Genomic DNA, 18,600 nt, shown 5'->3' with positions numbered 1-18,600 from the left:
TGTTGGAAGAAGCTGGATTAAATGTCGTAGTGAATTAAATCTACATATCTGCTGATTATGTTAGCTTTTCTAGTTGATCACGTGACCAAAACATCAACTTGATGTCACAGTCATCGTTTGGTCGATGAAGCCGAAACAGCATGGGAGAAGAAATTCAATTATAAATTATTTAGCTGTTGTAGGTTTAGTACCATCTGGTAATCCATGTATTCCATGTCTGATGCATCATTTGAAAAAAGAAAACACGTAATAAAATTAGTTGTCTATAGTCCTTAAAGGGTAGTGCTACAAGGGCTAGCATAACAGGAGACGAAGTCAGGAAGGCAGATGAAATTAGAAAGTTTTGAGGGTTAAAGTGGCCGCAGATGGCACAAGACAGGGTTAATTGGAGGGATATGGAAGAGGTTTTTGTCCTGCAGTGGACATAGACTGATGGTGATGATGATGATACATCACGCTGGACTATCCGACTTGATCAAAAATATGGGGCAGAGGTTTAAATGATTCTAAATGCTGTGCAATAAATTCCATCTTGCAATTTGTTTGGCTGCTGTAGGTACTGGTATTGTTGCCACTCAACTCCTTTGCCAAGTCTGATTTCATTTGAATTTACAGAGGAGCCTTTAACGTCGTCCCCCCAGCCATCACTGGAAGCTTTTCAGTCATTGACGATTCCATAGAACTCCCTGTCTCATGAAACTCTAACAGCCCTGAGTGCACCAAATCCACTTGACCGAAGTCAATATCAAGAAGTAGTAAGACTAATAGCAACAGCAATGTGCAAAGCGGCCTCAAGGCCAACTGCAAAGCAAATCCGGTCAGTGGCCAATCGTGTCGGCCAGAAATATTCGTCAGCACTCTGTGACGCACTGTCCACCTCTTCAGGGGGTAAAACGTTTCATGGACTTGCTTACAAAATTAAGTGCCGAATTGAAAACGCAAGGCGCGGATGTAAGCGCCTTTCTGAGGAATTGTGCGGAGGGCCTCTGAAGAGGGCAACAGCAAGGACAACTTATGGCTGCACAGAATGGCAGCCACCAGTCACTGCCATAGACTTCAATGATTGTGAGGAAGCAAAAAAAAATGCTTCTTGCTGAAAGCTCTAGAGGAGCAAAACATTCCTCTGCAAGAAGAACTCTTGATGCGTGCTTATGCAGCAATTCGAGCGACCATCAACACTAAGGGCAAGCGAGCTTGTGATGTACAGAAAGAGTGGCCCTTGCTGTTCACGCAACGGCACTTCCTGGCCCATATTAGAAGGCATGTATGCAACTGTATTTGCAAGCTGCATGTCAGTAAATTGAAGTGTTGTTTGAGGTTTCAGGAAAAGTAACTGTTGCTGAGTGTGTGTTAAAGTAATGCTGGATGCCGAATGTGCAGGGTAAGCCACGTATTGGATTAGGGCACTTCTACTACCAGATGCAATGTCAAAGAATAACTTCCAACAATTAGTGCAATAACTGTTTAAGTAATAAGGAATCCATAAATTACAGGCTGTGAGCATTCATTATCATGTCTGAAAAGTGAACAAAATTAAAAAATTGGGTTAAAATTTTACTTAATTTGAAACTCGGTGCAACAGTAGTTAATATAGTCGGGAGTAGACTGCACCTATGGGTAACGGAGTGGATTCCAAGAGAAGACAAGCATAGCAGGGGGCGCAGAAAGTTAGGTGGGCGGATGAGAAGTTTGCCGGGTACGGTGGTCACAGTTGACAAAGGACAAGGTTAAATGTAGAGACATGGGAGAGGCCTTTGCCCTGCAGTGGGTGTAGTCAGGCTGATGATGATGATGACTGCACCTGGTGCAGTTGCCTTTGTAAGTCTGTCGTGCTGCCTTCTGAGAGCCTTACCTTGCAGTACAAGATCAACAATTTTTGCAGTCCATTTATTCTTGTTGTTGATAGTATGTCGCAGTAGGCATGAGGTATTAGTGTGGTCATGCATATAAGTGTATACCAGATATTTCAGGGAAGCCCGCATGTTAACTAGTTAGGTGCATAACTAAGTTCTGATAAAACTGTCACAGTTAGCACCTGGTTGCAATTAGAGATTTCTAGCTGGTCATTACTGAGAGCCATGTCAATTTTTAGAATTTTGAAACACGATTACCTTTGGCGCTGTGACATGGAAAGTTTGGCTATTTCGAATGTATAGTTACGTGCACAAGAGGGATTGGTTTGTCTGCATGCATTTCAAAAGTGCTTGTATCTTGGCATGATCTAGCTAAAATTTTCTGGGCCACAGCATCTAGAGTAATCGTGTTTTCGAAATTCAAACACTGATATGGCTCTTACTAATGACCGGCTACAATTTTTAATTACTGCCAGTTGCCTGACTGCGATAGTTATGAATTTAATTATCAGAAATTATTTAACCAACTTACTAGCAGACTTTATTCACCTGTTTGCATTTCCCGCTTACACTGGTATTATTCTGCCGCAGAAAGTCTTCATAACTCAAAAAGCCGATTTTTAAAAATTAGTGGCAGGCTTCCCTGAAACACATTGCATATGACCATCAATTTCGCACCAAGATGGCAGGGCCAAAAAATGAAGGGGTAATGCATGACACAAAGAAGAGAGGGCATACCCTGTAGATGTTGATAAATTGGTCAGCACTGGATCGTTAGGTTGAAAAGGGTGAATGTATTGTGCAAGCACACAAATTACCTTTCACTCACTGTTATGGTTGTTTTCAGCAATGTCAAGAAGGCTTTACAGCTAAACATCATTTTTTTTTAGGCTAACGGACACGCAGCTAGAAGGATTATTTGTCAATCAAGAAATTGCAGACCTCGAGGTCTTGTATGCATTCCTGCGGCACAGCCTGAAGGGAGACGAGGCACTTCAATGGCTCCTTATGACAGACAGGGCAGGACATGGGCCGTCCAAAAGCTCTGCTCAGTGGGGTGTTCCCATTGCTGTGCATTTTCTTCAAGGAAAAGACAGAGTTCCTATTTAGTGTTTTTTAGGTGAGATTATTGCGGGGATGGATATTTGGTAGCCTCTCAGCATTAACATAATTTCTGCTTTATGACCGTAGATGAAACTTTCACATATCTCTGTAAAATTCTAGAGCACTTGCTCCATCATTTGAGTTCACAGAAATTGTAGCCAGTGGCAACGAAAAATTAACAATTAACATGCGTCATTGTTCCAGTAGAATTTTATGGGCACCACCTCAAAGTTTACCGAAGTGCAAAAAGCTGTGAACTTTCCTTTTTGTAGTCCTGCTGCTGCAATTAGCCAGGTGTTCATTATTCCTGTGATTCTTCAGCACACTTGTTACCTGTGTGCCCTTGTGTTGAACATGCAGTTTCCTTATATTCATCTGCTTATGATAATGGCTTCTTACCTCCACAGACGTCACCCTGTGTTTCTGAACTGATTAGTGACCTGCCTCCTACACCAATGGTGGTTGTACTTGGTAAGATTTTAATAATTTTCTGAATGCTTTGAGCAGAGTATAACCTTCTAAAAAGCATGGAAGTATGAAACCTCATTGATCACAAAGAATTAGAGCGTGGTAACGAAGGAGGTTGTTGTGAATTACCCTGTATGTCAGACTCAATGCAGCTTCAAGAATTCGATGAGGCATGCCAAGCAAGCTAAATTAACCATCCGCATGCCACAGTCTTCTCTTTGAGATTGTACCTGGCAGCATAACCCGCTGCTAGAACCTTGTTAGTGTAGCTATAAAATTCAGGTTTGTGGCCTATAATATTAACTTGAGAATATCGCATGCATTGCCATTCATCCATCTGCTCTTGTCCGTTGCTTTATAAATACCTTCAGTGTCTAGCATTTGCATCTACATAGAGGTGCCGTCATATTTTTTTTGTGAGCTGTGCTGACATGACCAGCTATGTGAGAAAGATTTGTATGCCTCATGTTCATATTATCATGCTAAAAATTATTCTTCTGAGCTGTAGCATTAAAAAAAAACGAATTGCTCCACAATTGCTAATATTTAATCCGAACTCAGTTTTTGATGCAGTCGTTGATAATTTTCTTTTCAGGCACAAGCATCTTTGACTGTGATTGTACGTGCATTGTGACACTCGACGGAGCAAAGTGCTTTGAAGGGCTGAGCTTTCTGGCCGCCGTGGAGACCCTGTATGCTGCGTACTTTTGTCTCAACATGAAATACAATCAAGAAGTACAAGCCACATTGGAATTCATTCAGAGGTAACCACATAAATTTTTCTCTTGTGTATAGACAAGTTTTTATCATATCTATCTCTTTATGACTGTTGCAGTATATACTCAGTAAGACGTGAGGAAAAAAATAGCATGTAAACTGCATATGCCTGGCATCCCTCCTGCAGCATCTCGACATTGTTCCGATTCACTGTGCACGTGCATTTTGTGCATAGTTTGACAACCTTAATAACACGAACTGATGGGCGAGTTGGTCTAACACTATGGTGAAACAGTGCAGTGGCACACGGACAAAAAAAGAAAGTAACTACTAATCTTCACTAGGTGGCTGGATGGCACATTCTCTCATATGAGCTGAGCATACGTGAAGCCACTGGAAGTTGGATGGCTTGTGTCAGAAGACGGAAGGCTGCTGTGCTTTTCAGTGAATGCAACCACAGCTTTCATCCTTTCGTACATAGTTTTTATGCCACTCTCTGGTGGCAACTGCTGTTGTATCACAGAAATAAGAAATATGAACACGAGAAATATGAGCATCGCTTGTCATACCTTCCAGTTTCAGGGAAATCCAGGAAAATATCCATGCAAATGCTGCGGTAAAGAGGTGCTTGCATAGCACTCTGCGTTCTTTTCTTCAGAGTGCAATGGAGTACTAGTAGAATGACAATGAGGCTAAGGTCATCTTATAACTGAATTTTCGCATAGCAGAGAATAGGCGAACCATGACAGAAACCAGGGCACCCGTCCTTTGAACAGCCGCTCGATTTTAAATACTTCAAATATACAGCGCTAGAAGTTGCAAACAGCCGATGTCTCCTGACATCGATGGTGGATGAAGATGTTCATTGCTTTAAGCGTTCATTAAACTACCGGACATGCCTATAGCACAGCCAAGTTTATCTAGCGGCACCTACCTGAAGCACGCAAAATAGTTTTTGGGCTAGTCATGAGCTAAAGGAACGACTTGTGAGAACGATGAATATTTACGGCAGCATGTGCCATTTTAGATATGTGCAGCGCGAGAGAAATGGCCAACAGGAGAGAGTGGTAGAGGACATGCGCTGCTTTAAGCCAACTGCACCAAGCCCCATGAATAAAAGCCCATTCAGGCATAGTACTTTATCTGCTACAATACAAAGCAGTACTTGATACCCTCTTGTACCAGGACACCACTGACGTCACATTGGGTAGTAGGTACATCCTCTGTCGGCTTCGCTCAAAAGAATACAACTTGGCAAAGTGGTTGGCTAGCTGCGGAAGTTTTCCACTTACTACATGACAATAAAAATCAGCGTTTGCAACCTGGTAACTGCAACATAATAAGCGGTATCACGCAAATTAGAACTTGAATACTAAGCAAAACTTCATGCTGGGCTTCGTGGTGCATATTATTAGACGGGTATTTTGTAGTGCAACAGGACAACACAGAGCCTAGGAGACAAGGCTCTAGATTGCCTGTAGCGCTGTCATGTCGTCGGCTCTCCTACTTGTTGTTCCGTTGCACTCTGAAGGCCCCTTCTTCCTGAAATGTCTTTCTCAAAAACTTTTCTAGTCTTCTTGCATAGTTGATTGTGCAACAACCACGCATTGTTGTGAAAAAAAGACAAAAGTGACGGAAAGACGAAATGTGTAATGAATGATGCGAAACGGAACCCCTCAGAACTTTGCTGATGTCCCATTCAGTGTACTGTGAAAGGCTGGCTTCTGGCACAAGCCCATTCACTTACAGTGACTTCATGCTCAGGCATCTTTTGCATCATTCAGCCCCTTAGTGGAGACCAGTGGATGTAACGCACTGATTTGCTAATGTACAGGAGTGCTACGCCCTTTCTTTGCTTTGTTTGCATGCCATTGCAATGTTTCACCATTGTGTTAAGACGACCTGCCAGGCAATGTGGTTTAATTACAGAATAATGTCAAGTTGGCTGCACCTTATTCGGAGTCTTTTCTGTAGCCCTACATCAACTTTTTGCAAAGAAAATGTGTGCAGGATTTTCATTTCGCATTTTCCAAGCTGTCATTTGCTGTGCTTGAGGTCACAATAAAATTTAAGAACGCGTTGCTTTCCATTTATGTTGAAAGAGTAATGTGGTGCATTGGAAATAACGTTCCATATTGCAATTTAATAACGTAAGTCGAAGTGCTACATCTAAGATGAAATTTCAGGCTCGTATCATCTACTTGAGACGTATATTCTGCTGGTGTGAATGCTACGGGATAGCCAACTCTTGAAGCTGCATAATAATGTCTAAATGTTCAGTATAATATTGAAGTGCGTACTTTTGTAATATGCATCTCTATGTTTAGCTATCAGATTACATGATTTTTGCTACCATTTTCAGGATGAAATGCATAAAGACAATGGACTGGTAAAACAAACTGAAGTTTATGTAGGAAGGTGTAATGGGCAAATGCCTTGACTTCGGTACTAAAAATCTATACCCTCTATAGGTGTCTTGTTTGCGATGAATGCTTCTTCTATTAACTAAAAGAATAAGGAAACAGCCACTCACCTAACTGCACTTGAGCACCCTGCTTATGATTAACGTCATCGTTAGCTAGATTTTCAAGCTCATCACAAGTGTTCGGAGGTACATTTCGCTGTCAGTCTGGATGCTTAACTGTCTGTAATCATCCTCAAGATGTCTTTTCTGTTCTTTGAAACAAGTATAACAGGACTTTCGTAAATGAAAGAAATGCTTCACAGTTGTGATTTTTTCTGTAAGAATCAAACATCTGTCATTTCCTTATGTTGGTGTCTCATGTTCAAGGAACATGGCAAAGAAAGGAAAAGTAAATGTGTGGGAATGTGTGCCCCAGCATAGGTATCACAGGCTTATTCCAATAATTAAAGTGACAAAAAAATACCAAAGGTACCAAAGGCCAATAATATACCAAATCAAAAAATATACCAAAAGCCAAAAAAAAGCCGAAGGTAAAAAACCCTGTCCACTGTGTTTTTGTATGCTAATTGAAAATATGCCATTCAATTTCATTATGTTATGTAATACGTAAGATTTTGGAGAGAAATTGTAAGAAATTTTGCTGGAGGAATTTTTTTAAAAGGCATGCCATTCATTTGTAGTGATGTCAGGGAATGCAATAAGGGTAAAATTATCATCTTGCTTATCATAGAAATTAAGTTGTTGGTGTTTGAAGTTGCCACTTCAGAAACGGGAAGGCAAGCGTATACATATTCTTGGTTTTAAAATGGCAACACAAGAACCTTATAACTCAAGTTTTATGATAGGCAGGATGATTTTACCTTTTGTTGATGTCAAGACAAAAATAATAGCATGCGTTTCAGCAAGTTTTCTGCAGCAAAATTTCTTAGTTTCTCTCCAAAATCTTACTTAACATATAAGTGCACAAGCACTAGATGTCTATAAAATTCAGTTGCCTATTTGGAATCACCGCGTAGAAACACGTTCCATGGAATTTTCATAGTTGTGACTATGATTGGAAATTTTTTTTCTAAGACCAGCTTCCCTGCTTACATGGGTTGCATGTGACATCACAGATGCCATGATTGAGTCCAAGGCGTAGCTTCTGCAGTGCAGGTCAGAGCAGGCGGTAACACGTGGATTTAAAAATGCTCAGGTTTCCGCAGTGACTGTTTTCAAACATGGAGCTGCTATGACGGTGCAACACATGTACAGTGATTTATAACTAGGAATCAGTGATTATACTGCAGTTCACTCCTCACATGTCGAGGCTATTGTTCGGTTCATGAAGTATAAATAGCATCAAGAAAAAATATGATTATAAATAATTTAGCTGCAATAGGGAAATACTACAAGGTAATTCATATATACTAATGCCTAATACATGATTTGAAAAAAGAAAACATGCAAGCAATATTTTGGTATCTGCTGTTCTTGAATTCATGTTGGGCATGGCTTATGTAAGCCTGCAGTTTAGCAAGGCAGCTAGGAAAGAATATTTATTTTCATATTCTTACCGCCCTTGAGCCGGCCCTCCTCGAGAGATGAGTTGTAATTTAATGTGCTGTAGTTGCAAAGTAAGTCTTGGGAAAGGTGCTTGTTTTTTTCTATTCTCCACACCCAGCAAGAGTTGTGCTAAAAGACGGCATGCACACACGTGCGCTCAACCTGTCTGCTTATTGTGTATCGTGCTTTAGGGCAGTTCTTCATGGCCGTCCTGAAATCTTGAAGGCTAGCATTTATGTGACTATGGCTCAGTTAATAACTTTCTTAAGCTACATTAATCATTTGGCTCAGTATTAAAATCAGAGCTCAACTGCATTGGCTAGTCATGTGTAAGATCCCTAGTTTTTGAAAAAAAACCCGCTGATTTTAGCATTTCTGTGCAATGGTGGGCTAGCAGCCACATTATCTTTTTTGGACGATATTGTGTCTTCAGTAATCAGTACGATGACGTAACTATACGAATGCTATTGTTTGTCACGTGACTTATCATGAAGGGTACAACCTAGCAATTAAAAAAGTTCAGCTGATGTTTTGATATATTTGCTACCGTTCTGCTCATGCAAACTAGTACAAGTTTGCATGAGCTTGGGACAAGCTATAGTATTTCTGAAGCCACGACAAATCATCACTGATAAAAAGTCACTCTGAGCATTGCTGGACACTTGTAAATCAATATTGATGTCTCCAACAATAGCCTTGCCATCAGTTTGGGATAATTCCATTAAAATTGTCTAAATATTCAATGAAACAGGGTATTTTCCCTGCTGGTGGTCTGTAGACAAGTACCACAACTGCATCATTACATCTTAAAGTGATTATTTCATAAACGCTTTTAAGTGTAGAAAATTCCTGTAGCACTGGCAGCAATGCTCTCACTCACATTCTTGTATGAGGTTTACAGCACGGGCACCTGCCAAAAGCAGTACTACCATATATGCACAAATGCAGCACGAGTTTATTCTTAAAATCATATGCTTCAGAAATCACTTCACGTTATATTGGATCCAAGGTATGAATACAGAGCAATTTTTTTTCTAACTTTTTTACACCCATAGCGAGCTCACCCAACAGACTATTGAGCTGCGAGAGTAAGCCAACTTTTTGGTGGCCAGGAACGTGGAAAGGAAACCGTGCAGACTACTAAGAAAGAATAGAAGGCACTGAAAGAGCCTTGAGTAGTAGGGAAGGAAAAAAATTGCTAACAAGCACAGAACTGTGCCGCATGGACCATGAAGCAGTGACAAAAGGAAGCGATGGCATGCGAGCCGCTGCTGTAAGGCCGCGGAGAATATTGCAGATTCTTCATATGGAATTCACAGAATTCAACACTTTTTCTTAAAATTAGAAGCTTAGGCATGAGGCAGCAACAGCACTGTACTGCTGTGCAGCAACAGCACGCACAAGGCATATCTCTGGCACCAGAAATTTGCTGTGTAAAGCATGCTAAATCAGAATGCAGTGAGTAACTGCAGTATTGCTATTGCTGTTGCCTGCCTAATGCTGGAGGCATTTGCTTTCTTGGCATCACAGCATCTCTTCCTCCATGTTTTGTGATGCGTGGTTTTTCTTGAAAAGCTAGTATAACCATGTAAATGATGTTAACATGAACCCTTATTTCCACAGAAGTGGCGCGAAGAGCAAAGGCAGATCTACATTTAGACGCCCTATAATTCTGCACGTCTTAATTCGGATGATCTAGCTTCTTAATATGTCTTATTCTTTTCAGGCAACTAGTGGGCATGAACCCAGAGGAAGGGAGCCGGCAGTTGAACCGGAGGATCACCTCAGTCCACCCAAAAGTGCACAGTGCCCTTCAGCAGCTTGACAAATTAAAAAAAAAAGTGGCAAGATTGCATGTCTCGGATTTAGTGTGTTTGTGAACTTTGAACTTTCATTTCAGATTTATTGCGTAGCTCAGATTACGAACTCTGATATCGGAAGTTAGATATTGGAAATTAGATTCGATTTTCAAGTACATGCATAATGTATATCATTTGATGTGTAGCTTGTTTTTGCTTTTTTTGTACCTTTTTGTGTTCATAATTAAAACTGTTTCAAACTAATTCACTTCTATGCAATTTTATCACTTCCTAGATTGTGTTTGAAGGAGGTGCAAAATACCACACGCAAGCTATTTACTTTCAAAGTGTGTTCATTTTGATACGTAATCTGTGTGCAGAAAAATTTGTTTGCATGCTACAAACATGACACATTTACCATGCATAGCATGCCTCTTACCTGAACGTGGGCCTGGCTCCGATCAGAAAATACAGGAGTGTAATATTGCGTATCATGTGCCATCAAGCATTAAACAGCATGTGCTCAGTCAGCTTTCAAAGATGAACATGGGCTGCTCATAAATGCTACGGGACATGCATATGTTAGCATCTTTGCAGTGGAGAGCATGAGAACAGAACGTGATATGTAGTCATATAACACAGATCCTGTCATGTTAACTTGGTTACAGCACGCATGCTATACATTGTTGTGATGGTTGGTGTTATGTTGACATAATAACAGCACATACACCGTGGCATACAGAACATTTGACATCATAACAGGGTGCGTAGCGTGTGTGTGCTAACCTTGTTGCCGCAAAATGCACCGCACCACTTTACCACGGGGTGTGTGCACAACGGAGTGGTGCAGCACATGTTGCGGCAAAAAGGTTAGCGGCCACATGTCCTGTATTTATGCGGGATTTTTTCTTACAGTGGAGGGTAACTCCGCTTCGAAACCCAACTTGTCCTAGAGGCTATTTGCTGAGAGGGTCTAGTTCGCAAAATACAGAGGCGCATACAGGGGTCACGGCCGTACAAAGTGAAAAAATGGGACGAGTGCTCCTAGCATTCATTTCCAATTTTGTCCAAGTCCGTGGTTTCAGCTCAGAGATCCGCATGACTGAGCCACCAGAAAGCGGCGAATAAAGAACTGTAGCGATTTGTCAACATTTATGGCTTTTACCTATGTCTCTATGTATTTGTTAATGCATCCGTTTAATTCATTTTATTCCCACGTGCTAGCGTGGTTAAGTCTCGGAGTAAGGAGTGTGTTTTACTGCCCACCTGTGAGGCGACAGTCTGAAAAATTGGATTTGGAGGGAAATGGCGCAGTATCTGTCTCACATATCCGCGGAACCCTGAACCGGACCGTAAGAGAAGGGATAAAGCAGGGACTAAGAATGAAGGAAGAAACGGGTGCCGTGGTGGAGGGCTCCTGAATAACTCGGACCATCTGGGGATCTCTAACGTGCACTGACATCGCACAGCATACGGGCGCCAATCTCAGAGTTTATGTCGAGTCGTTGCGGTGGCCATTGCTCCCGAAGGAGGCCCCCGATGCACGGTTCGCCGGTCACAACCGTAGCACTCGCTCGGCAAAGAGGAGCCGCCAAACTTTGACGTCTCCCTTTGTGCGAGGCGAAAAAAAAACTCAAGTCGGCGACGCTAGGCCAGGCTTAGCTCAGCCGGAATATCTGATACGCGTCTCGCTGACAATCTCCCGCGGGCGTTTGATGGTAATGTAAGATAATCGCAGACATCCATGTCCGAGGTTATACATTCCCTAAGGTATCCATGTTGTTGCGATTACAGGACGATACAGGAAAGTGCACGGGCCTGCCGACGGGCTCCAGCTATGCGTAACCAAGCAATGCCGCGTGCAAACAAAGGACAGTTCAGAGGTGTGAGAGGAACTACTGAAAGAAAAATGGTGCGCTCGATCAACTGCGACCATCGGAGCGACGGTGGTTCTGGTGGGGCGCTGTTTGTAGAGTCAGTTGTGTGGCGTTTGCAAGATAGCGACAGCACGCGTCACAGCGCTCATGTAAGAATGGTGCCGAGCGTGTCTTCGTGATTAGGCGTTAGGTGCCTTAGCCAGAGGACGTGGGACAAAGCCTGACAACGACGGCCCCGTTTCGATGTATACGCGAAATTATTTAAAGAACCCTGTGTGTTCGAAGTTACTGCAGTACCCCCCTATACGATGGCCACGTTTGACTTGAACCTGCGTTTAATGCTGGCTATCAAATTCGGGCAAAGCGCCGAGTAGAATGGCAATGCAGTCGCCACGTTTCGCTTGATGAGCGCGAACGGCAAGTGTAGTTTAAATATTTAGCTTAAACGCTTGTCGGCACCTCGTGTTCGGGAAAGAGGCTATGCTGGGTCGAACACTGCTGCCTACCACAGCAACGCCAGCATCAAGGAAAGGAAGCGCCACGTGACAACGTTTAGCCGCCGCGGTGGCCCAGTGGTTACGGCGCTCGGCTGCTGACCCGACAGACACGGGTTCGATCCCGGCCGCGGCGGTCGAATTTCAATGGAGGCGAAATTCTAGATGCCCGTGTACTGTGCGATCTCAGAGCACGCTAAATAACCCCAGGTGGTCGAAATTTCCGGAGCCCTTCACTACGGTGTCTCTCATTGTCTGAGTTGTTTTGGGACGTTGAACCCCTCAAACCAAACCAAACAATGTTTTCTTCCTTTTTTTGATGTTAGGAACGCTAGATGATAATGGAACTCCGTTACTGCAGCGTTGTGCTGCCGCCACACTCTTCATGAGCGCTTCTGATCGAATGTCGTGTAGTTCGCAAAGCGCTGAGACCTGATGCCGCAGCGCTGGGCTATGAAAAATTGGTTTTGAAAAAAGGAAACGGCGATGTAATTGTCTCGCTTCTCGGTGGAACAATCCGCTTTCAAACCAGCGCCCGTTCGAAAATAGGAGCGCTGGTACCGCCGTAGTGTTCTGCTACAATAAGGTGATGGTTGCAACTTTATTGCCACAAAATGGAAGCCTGGATTAGTTGGGGCTGGTGCGAGGCAGTGTGGCCTCCAGTCGGGGGCGGCCTCTTGAGCTCGCGTGATGGTGGCCAGCTGCGCTGTTTTCTTGAACTTGCCAAGAGCTTGTCCCATTCCTTCGCCGAGAGAGGTGGCAAGATTGTCATCGAAGAGGGTGGGCTCTCGCATTAGGGCAGTGAGCGCGCCCTCCGACCCGAATTTTACGAGGGACAGCTTTATCTCATTTCATGACATCACCCATCACTTTACACTGGAGAGGCGCGCTTATGCCCCTCCCACAAGTTGTTCACAAAAGCGCAGGAAGTTACCTGGCGCCGACTGCAAACACGCTCCCTTCTGAATCCGGCAGTGCTTCCCCTCAAGGACCCCCGACCAGTACGACCCAAACTGCCATAAATGTGGTGAAAGGGCCAAATACGACCACATTCTGTGAAACTGCGCAAATGATACGCTTCAGGCGGAGTTGATACAGCTCCCTTCTCCCGAGCGGTGGGACGCCGCGCTGGTGAGGTCGGATCCCAAGATTCAAGTATGGACATTCCAGCGAGCCAATGAAGTCGCCGCTAGCCATGGGCTAGCGGCCATCTAGTATGTCTCCTGCAATCTGTTTTCGACGCAATAAATGTTTTACAATCCAATCCATGAAAATTGAAAATTGGCTGTTGGGGACCCGCCGCGGTGGCTCAGTGGTTAGGGCGCTCGACTACTGATCCGGAGTTCCCGGGTTCGAACCCGACCGCGGCGGCTGCGTTTTTATGGAGGAAAAACGCTAACGCGCCCGTGTGCTGTACGATGTCAGTGCACGTTAAAGATCCCCAGGTGGTCGAAATTATTCCAGAGCCCTTCACTACGGCACCTATTCCTTTCTTCTTTCAGTCCCTCCTTTATTCGTTCCCTTACGGCGCGGTCCAGGTGTCCAACGATATATGAGACATATACTGCGCCATTTTCTTTCCCCCCCCCCCCCCCACCCAAAACAAATGGACGTTTTAAGTTTGTGAGCTGCAGAGGAGGGCAGAAGGAGTGTAACAAGCAAATAGCAACAACAGTTAAAAAAAATTGAACAAAAAAGTAAAAAAAAATAAAGATAGGGGGCAGGGAGCAGACAGGGACAAAATTGAGGGAGGAAGCAAAAAAATAGAAAGAAAAGAAAAAAAAGGGGGGGACTATTATAGTCAGGAAGGATGGGGTAAAAAAAGGAGATGGCGAAACGAGAGAAACGGAGAGGAAGGCGGTGCGGGGGACATGGGCAGCGCGGCAACCACAGGCGTACGAAAGCAAAACGTGCAAACAAGACACAAACAAAATGCACAAACACAAAGATGGGCGCCGCTGCAGATGCGTGGCCAAAGAGGCGCCGCTGCGCAAATGACACTGGCAGCGACGAACAGGCCAAACCAGGCGCCTTTTGGGGGTCTCACTAATTTCCGGTGAGCCGAGGGCTAGAACGTTAAGGAAGGAGTGGGCTACGTTAACGAGCACATGTGTAAGAACTTACTCAGGGGGTCTGGGTTTCAATGAACGGTGCACCCCCCTCCCTGGGCGGCTCGTTGAACCTACTTCGTCGGGAATACTTGTTTGTAGGGGTGGAGGGCTGGGCTAGCTGTGTACAAAGATTTGAAATTATCGAAAAAAAGTAAGGAAATAACGTCAAAGCTTATCAATACTGCACGAGACAGGATAGTGTAACTAAGGAGGGGTATGATTGCCTGGGATATACACTAGGAGTTATAAAGGGTATATCAGAGTTAGCCAATTAACGAGAGGTGTAGTATTATTTTGTTTGGAGGTTGTGAATAAAATAAAGGATACCAGGCTTTTCATTAAGACATTCTTGAATAGTATTAAACATGTGGATAAAATAGAATTCACGTTGTTCACGTTCTCGCTTGTTTTTGAAGCCCCCTTGAATAATTGTTACTTTTAGTTGGTCAAATGGGTGTCCTTCTGAGTTTAAATGCTTGGATAGGGGAAAATTTGAGAGAGACTTGGTGTGTGCGCAGTGATTGTTAAATCGAATGCGGAATGCAGTGTTTGTCTGTTCTATGTATTGCTGGTTACACACGGTGCATTAAAGGAGGTAAATAATGTTTAATGAGTCGCAGTCAAACTTGCCGTTGATTGAATGCTGGAAAACTGACCTCGTACTAGTTGCGGAGCACGTAGTCTTCATGTGTTTGCAAACCTTGCAGCGACCTTTACCACAGGGCTGGCATCCATATTTTGGGGTTTTGTGTTCCTTGGAGTGGACTAGATGGTTCTAAATGTTTTTGGCATGCCTGTAAATCACGCGGGGTGCGCATGTAAATATTTTCGATAGTCGTTGACTTTGCTGGAGAATATTAATGTGCTTATTAAGAATTCTGTTTATGTTCGGTGCGTTACTGTTAAATGTGAGAATAAGGTTTGTAGTGTAATCATTTCGATTATCTCTTCGGCGCCCCTGGAGTATTTGACTACGGTTCAGATTTGAAGCTCTGCTTACGGCGTCATCAATAAAAGAACGTGGATAGCGCTGCCTTAAGAGCACGTAAACATTTTTTTTTTTTTGCTTGAAGTGCGTTTGTTGTGTACTGCCATTTCAGAGGCACTTGGGAGCAGTCAAGCTGCTTTTTAGCAGCTTTTAGCCCTTGCATCTCTCTAGGATGTAACTTGCATTCTGTAAAAATGAAATGAAATTGCATTTGGAAGAGAAAGACAAGGCTTTATTTTGCAGTGTAAGCTTGCTCTCTAGAATGAACAGAGAACGTTGCCTCACACTGCTTGGGCCTGTCGTTTGACCCCTCGTTGACACCAGGGAAAAAAGGACGTCTCTAGGAAACTATATGCGGGATCTTTACTCTGCTTCAGGAGGGGAGGGGGAATGGAAGGGGGGTTGCTGGCCTCCCCTTTGTCGGGTTCGCCGCGACACGCGACGCAAGATGGACAAAACGACGAAAGGAAGCGGACAAAGCTGCCTTTCCGAAATTGACCGTGACTTGCAGGTGCCTATAGCTGTGTTTGGATTCCAGGGAAGTAGCAGCCGACGTCTGAAACCTCCTCGCCCATTCCCACGGGGCTCCGCGTGCCATGTCGCCATGTGCGGTGAAAAGATCAGTGTGCAGAGTTTAAATGAAACAAGTATGAAGTTATACAATGAAGCCAATTACAGACAGCTAGAGGAATTTCAAGACCATGCGGTGTGATGCTAGTTATCTCAGTGAAAACTAATGCCGCCAGCTATTATTTCGTTGTTTTTTTTGACCCAACAGACATGAAAGGTCTGAAGATGAATTAGTACCAAACACATCGGTGCATCAGTTGTGATGCCTGAAAAAAGTTGTACCAACATATAAATGCCCATGTCGTGATAATCAGGAATACTGAAGAATTAAGAAAAATTAAAGCATTTTTTTTTGTTCGGGCTCACACACCTGCTACAAACATCTTTATACGTAGCAATTTAGATGAGTCTGTAGGAAGCTTTTTGGGTAAAAAGTACAGTACGGCAGAAAGGAGTCTTTAGAAAATGCACTGTGTAGAAATAGCCATACCAATTCCATCTCATCGTTCAATAAATGTAACAAATACCGTGCAAAGAAGCTTGCTGCATAGTATAGTTGCAAGTTACTGGTTGCAGACCGCTCTGCAATCACTGGACTGTGACTGTGTATGTACTGCATGAGAGTGCGTTGATTGCAGAGCCGTTAACACAGAGATGTTTGTTCATATCGTTTACCACACATATAAACATCATCAATGAAACAGGATGCTATGTGTAACTTTTTGACATGTTCCTTTTTGGCAGCCTCTAAAAATGTTTCCACCTAAATGAGCTGGCTTGTTTTGCAACAATATAACCACGGGACCGCTGTAACTTGCCACATTTTCAATTTGTATGAAAATCATTGCATGTGAGTGGTCACAACCCTATCCTGTTTCTTGAAGGTCCCGTTGCTTTGTCGGCAATGCTTGGACAACCATGGCCAGCTTTCCGCATTCATGTGCACAGGGTATGCCCATTACGTGCCTGCCTTTCCACCTAGTAATGGCTTACAATGCAAACAGACAAAAAAAACAGAACACACAAAGCACAAGTACAGATAGTGTTTGTAGTCCACACTCTTCTTCTTCTTCTTCACCTCAGTAAATATGGCACATACCCACGCGGGGTGATTGGCCAAGGTACAGTGAAGATTTGCCAATGAAGTATTTGCACGGGAAAAAAATAGACGTGAGGCGGCGGCGTAGAAGACTGAATCAAGATAAAGATAGGAAAATTCAATTAAATTTAAGAAATATGAATTACCAAGAATAGAATCAAGCATTTTGGACATGCGACAGAATTTTGTATACAGCTAACAAGGTAACCAATCAGTCGCACTTATGTAATGAAGGTAGCCACAAACACTACTTAACGGGAATCCCTTTGAGCTCGCACCGAACGAGAGAAGAACTGTAAGAGACAGAGGGAGTCCTAACCTTGAAAGTTGAACCTGCAAATACTGCTTTCCTTGAACAACCGCCGGCAAGTGGGGAGAAAATGGTCTAATGTTTCAACTGGCCCACATAAGACACAAAGGTTTATCGCAGGGAACCCGTATCTGCGTAAGTACAAATTTAAGTGAGGGATTCTGCATCGCAGAAGCGTCATTGACACCTCAAAACGCCTTGATTTACACTACCGGGCATCCCATGATTACTTTAAGTGGCGAAAATCCACGGTATTGAGCAACGGATCACTCAAGCTGGCTGAAATATGTTGGAACCACTGGAAACGTGAAGGTTCCAACAGAATGAGGTGAGGGACGGGATAGATTACAGGAGCGCTGAGAGCTGACCTTGCCAATAAATCAGCCACCTCGTTTAAATAGACACCCGAATGCCTGCAGGTACCCGGAAAAAGCGTATCTCACGCACTGTTCACGGAACAAAAGCCTAAGCGGCCGATTTAATAAAGATTTTCCGGAGTTTTGGAGAGAGTCTAAAACTGAAAGGCAGTCTGCAAGAATAAGAACCCGTGCTACATGTCTGGGAATTTTGAGAAGAACCAAACCAATAGCCAAAAACTCTACGAAGAATATAGAAGTATAATCAGGGATACGAACGCAATAGCTCCAAGCCAGATCCTGCGAATATATCCCAATCGCCGCCTTCTCACAGCTGCCGGAGGCATCAGTGGAGAGAACAGTATGATGAGAAAAATTGTGTAGGTGTTCAAACAGAAGACCATTTATGATATTTGCGGGCATATGTTTCGCATGGGACGGGTAGATATGGCCGTAATAGAAGACGGGGTCAGCCTGCGTATCAGCAACTCGTTACAAGGAGATCAGATCAACCTGCAGCGGAGCTTGCGTGAACCTAACTTGCGGAAGGTGATAGCGTGACCAGTGCCTCTTCTTCTTCTTCTTCTCCCCAGTGCCTCCCATGCCTACTGTCTTTTTCTTCCTTGAATCATGACCCAGTGCCTCCCATGCCTACTGTCTTTTTCTTCCTTGAATCATGACAGCATTCCGGCTCAACCCTTTCCCCATGCTTATACAGACATTTCTCACAATTAGCCTGAAAGCCGGCCGTAGTATGGAATGACTTTAGGGAAAATTACCTTTTTAGTCGTTTTATCTGCACAGCTTAGAAGTATGTGAAAGGTACTTTGGCTGTGAGTGATTTGCCCTTTCTCTCTCATAGTCTTTTTGCGAACTTAAGTGGT

General features: G+C 43.5%; 1 protein-coding gene across 1 annotated transcript; it reads left to right on the top strand.

Annotated features, from left to right (window-relative positions):
* Positions 1-623: 623 nt before the first annotated feature.
* Positions 624-10,166, top strand: LOC144099264 (uncharacterized). Its single transcript, XM_077632443.1, has 3 exons — positions 624-3,428; positions 4,021-4,189; positions 9,839-10,166. Exons 1-3 carry the CDS (start codon positions 3,413-3,415, stop codon positions 9,990-9,992), a joined length of 339 nt encoding a protein of 112 aa, XP_077488569.1. The 5' UTR covers positions 624-3,412; the 3' UTR covers positions 9,993-10,166.
* The last annotated feature ends 8,434 nt before the right edge of the window (positions 10,167-18,600 follow it).

This window comes from Amblyomma americanum, chromosome 1 (genome assembly GCF_052857255.1).
Source record: "Amblyomma americanum isolate KBUSLIRL-KWMA chromosome 1, ASM5285725v1, whole genome shotgun sequence".
NCBI classification, from domain to species: domain Eukaryota; kingdom Metazoa; phylum Arthropoda; class Arachnida; order Ixodida; family Ixodidae; genus Amblyomma; species Amblyomma americanum.
This window is presented reverse-complemented; position numbering and strand designations above follow the sequence as displayed.

What these genes read in the sequence shown, in the direction of transcription:
- LOC144099264 (XM_077632443.1), top strand. An exon ending in ACATTGGAATTCATTCAGAG is followed by an intron (nt 4,190 to 9,838) that starts GTAACCACATAA and finishes TATTCTTTTCAG; the next exon opens with GCAACTAGTGGGCATGAACC.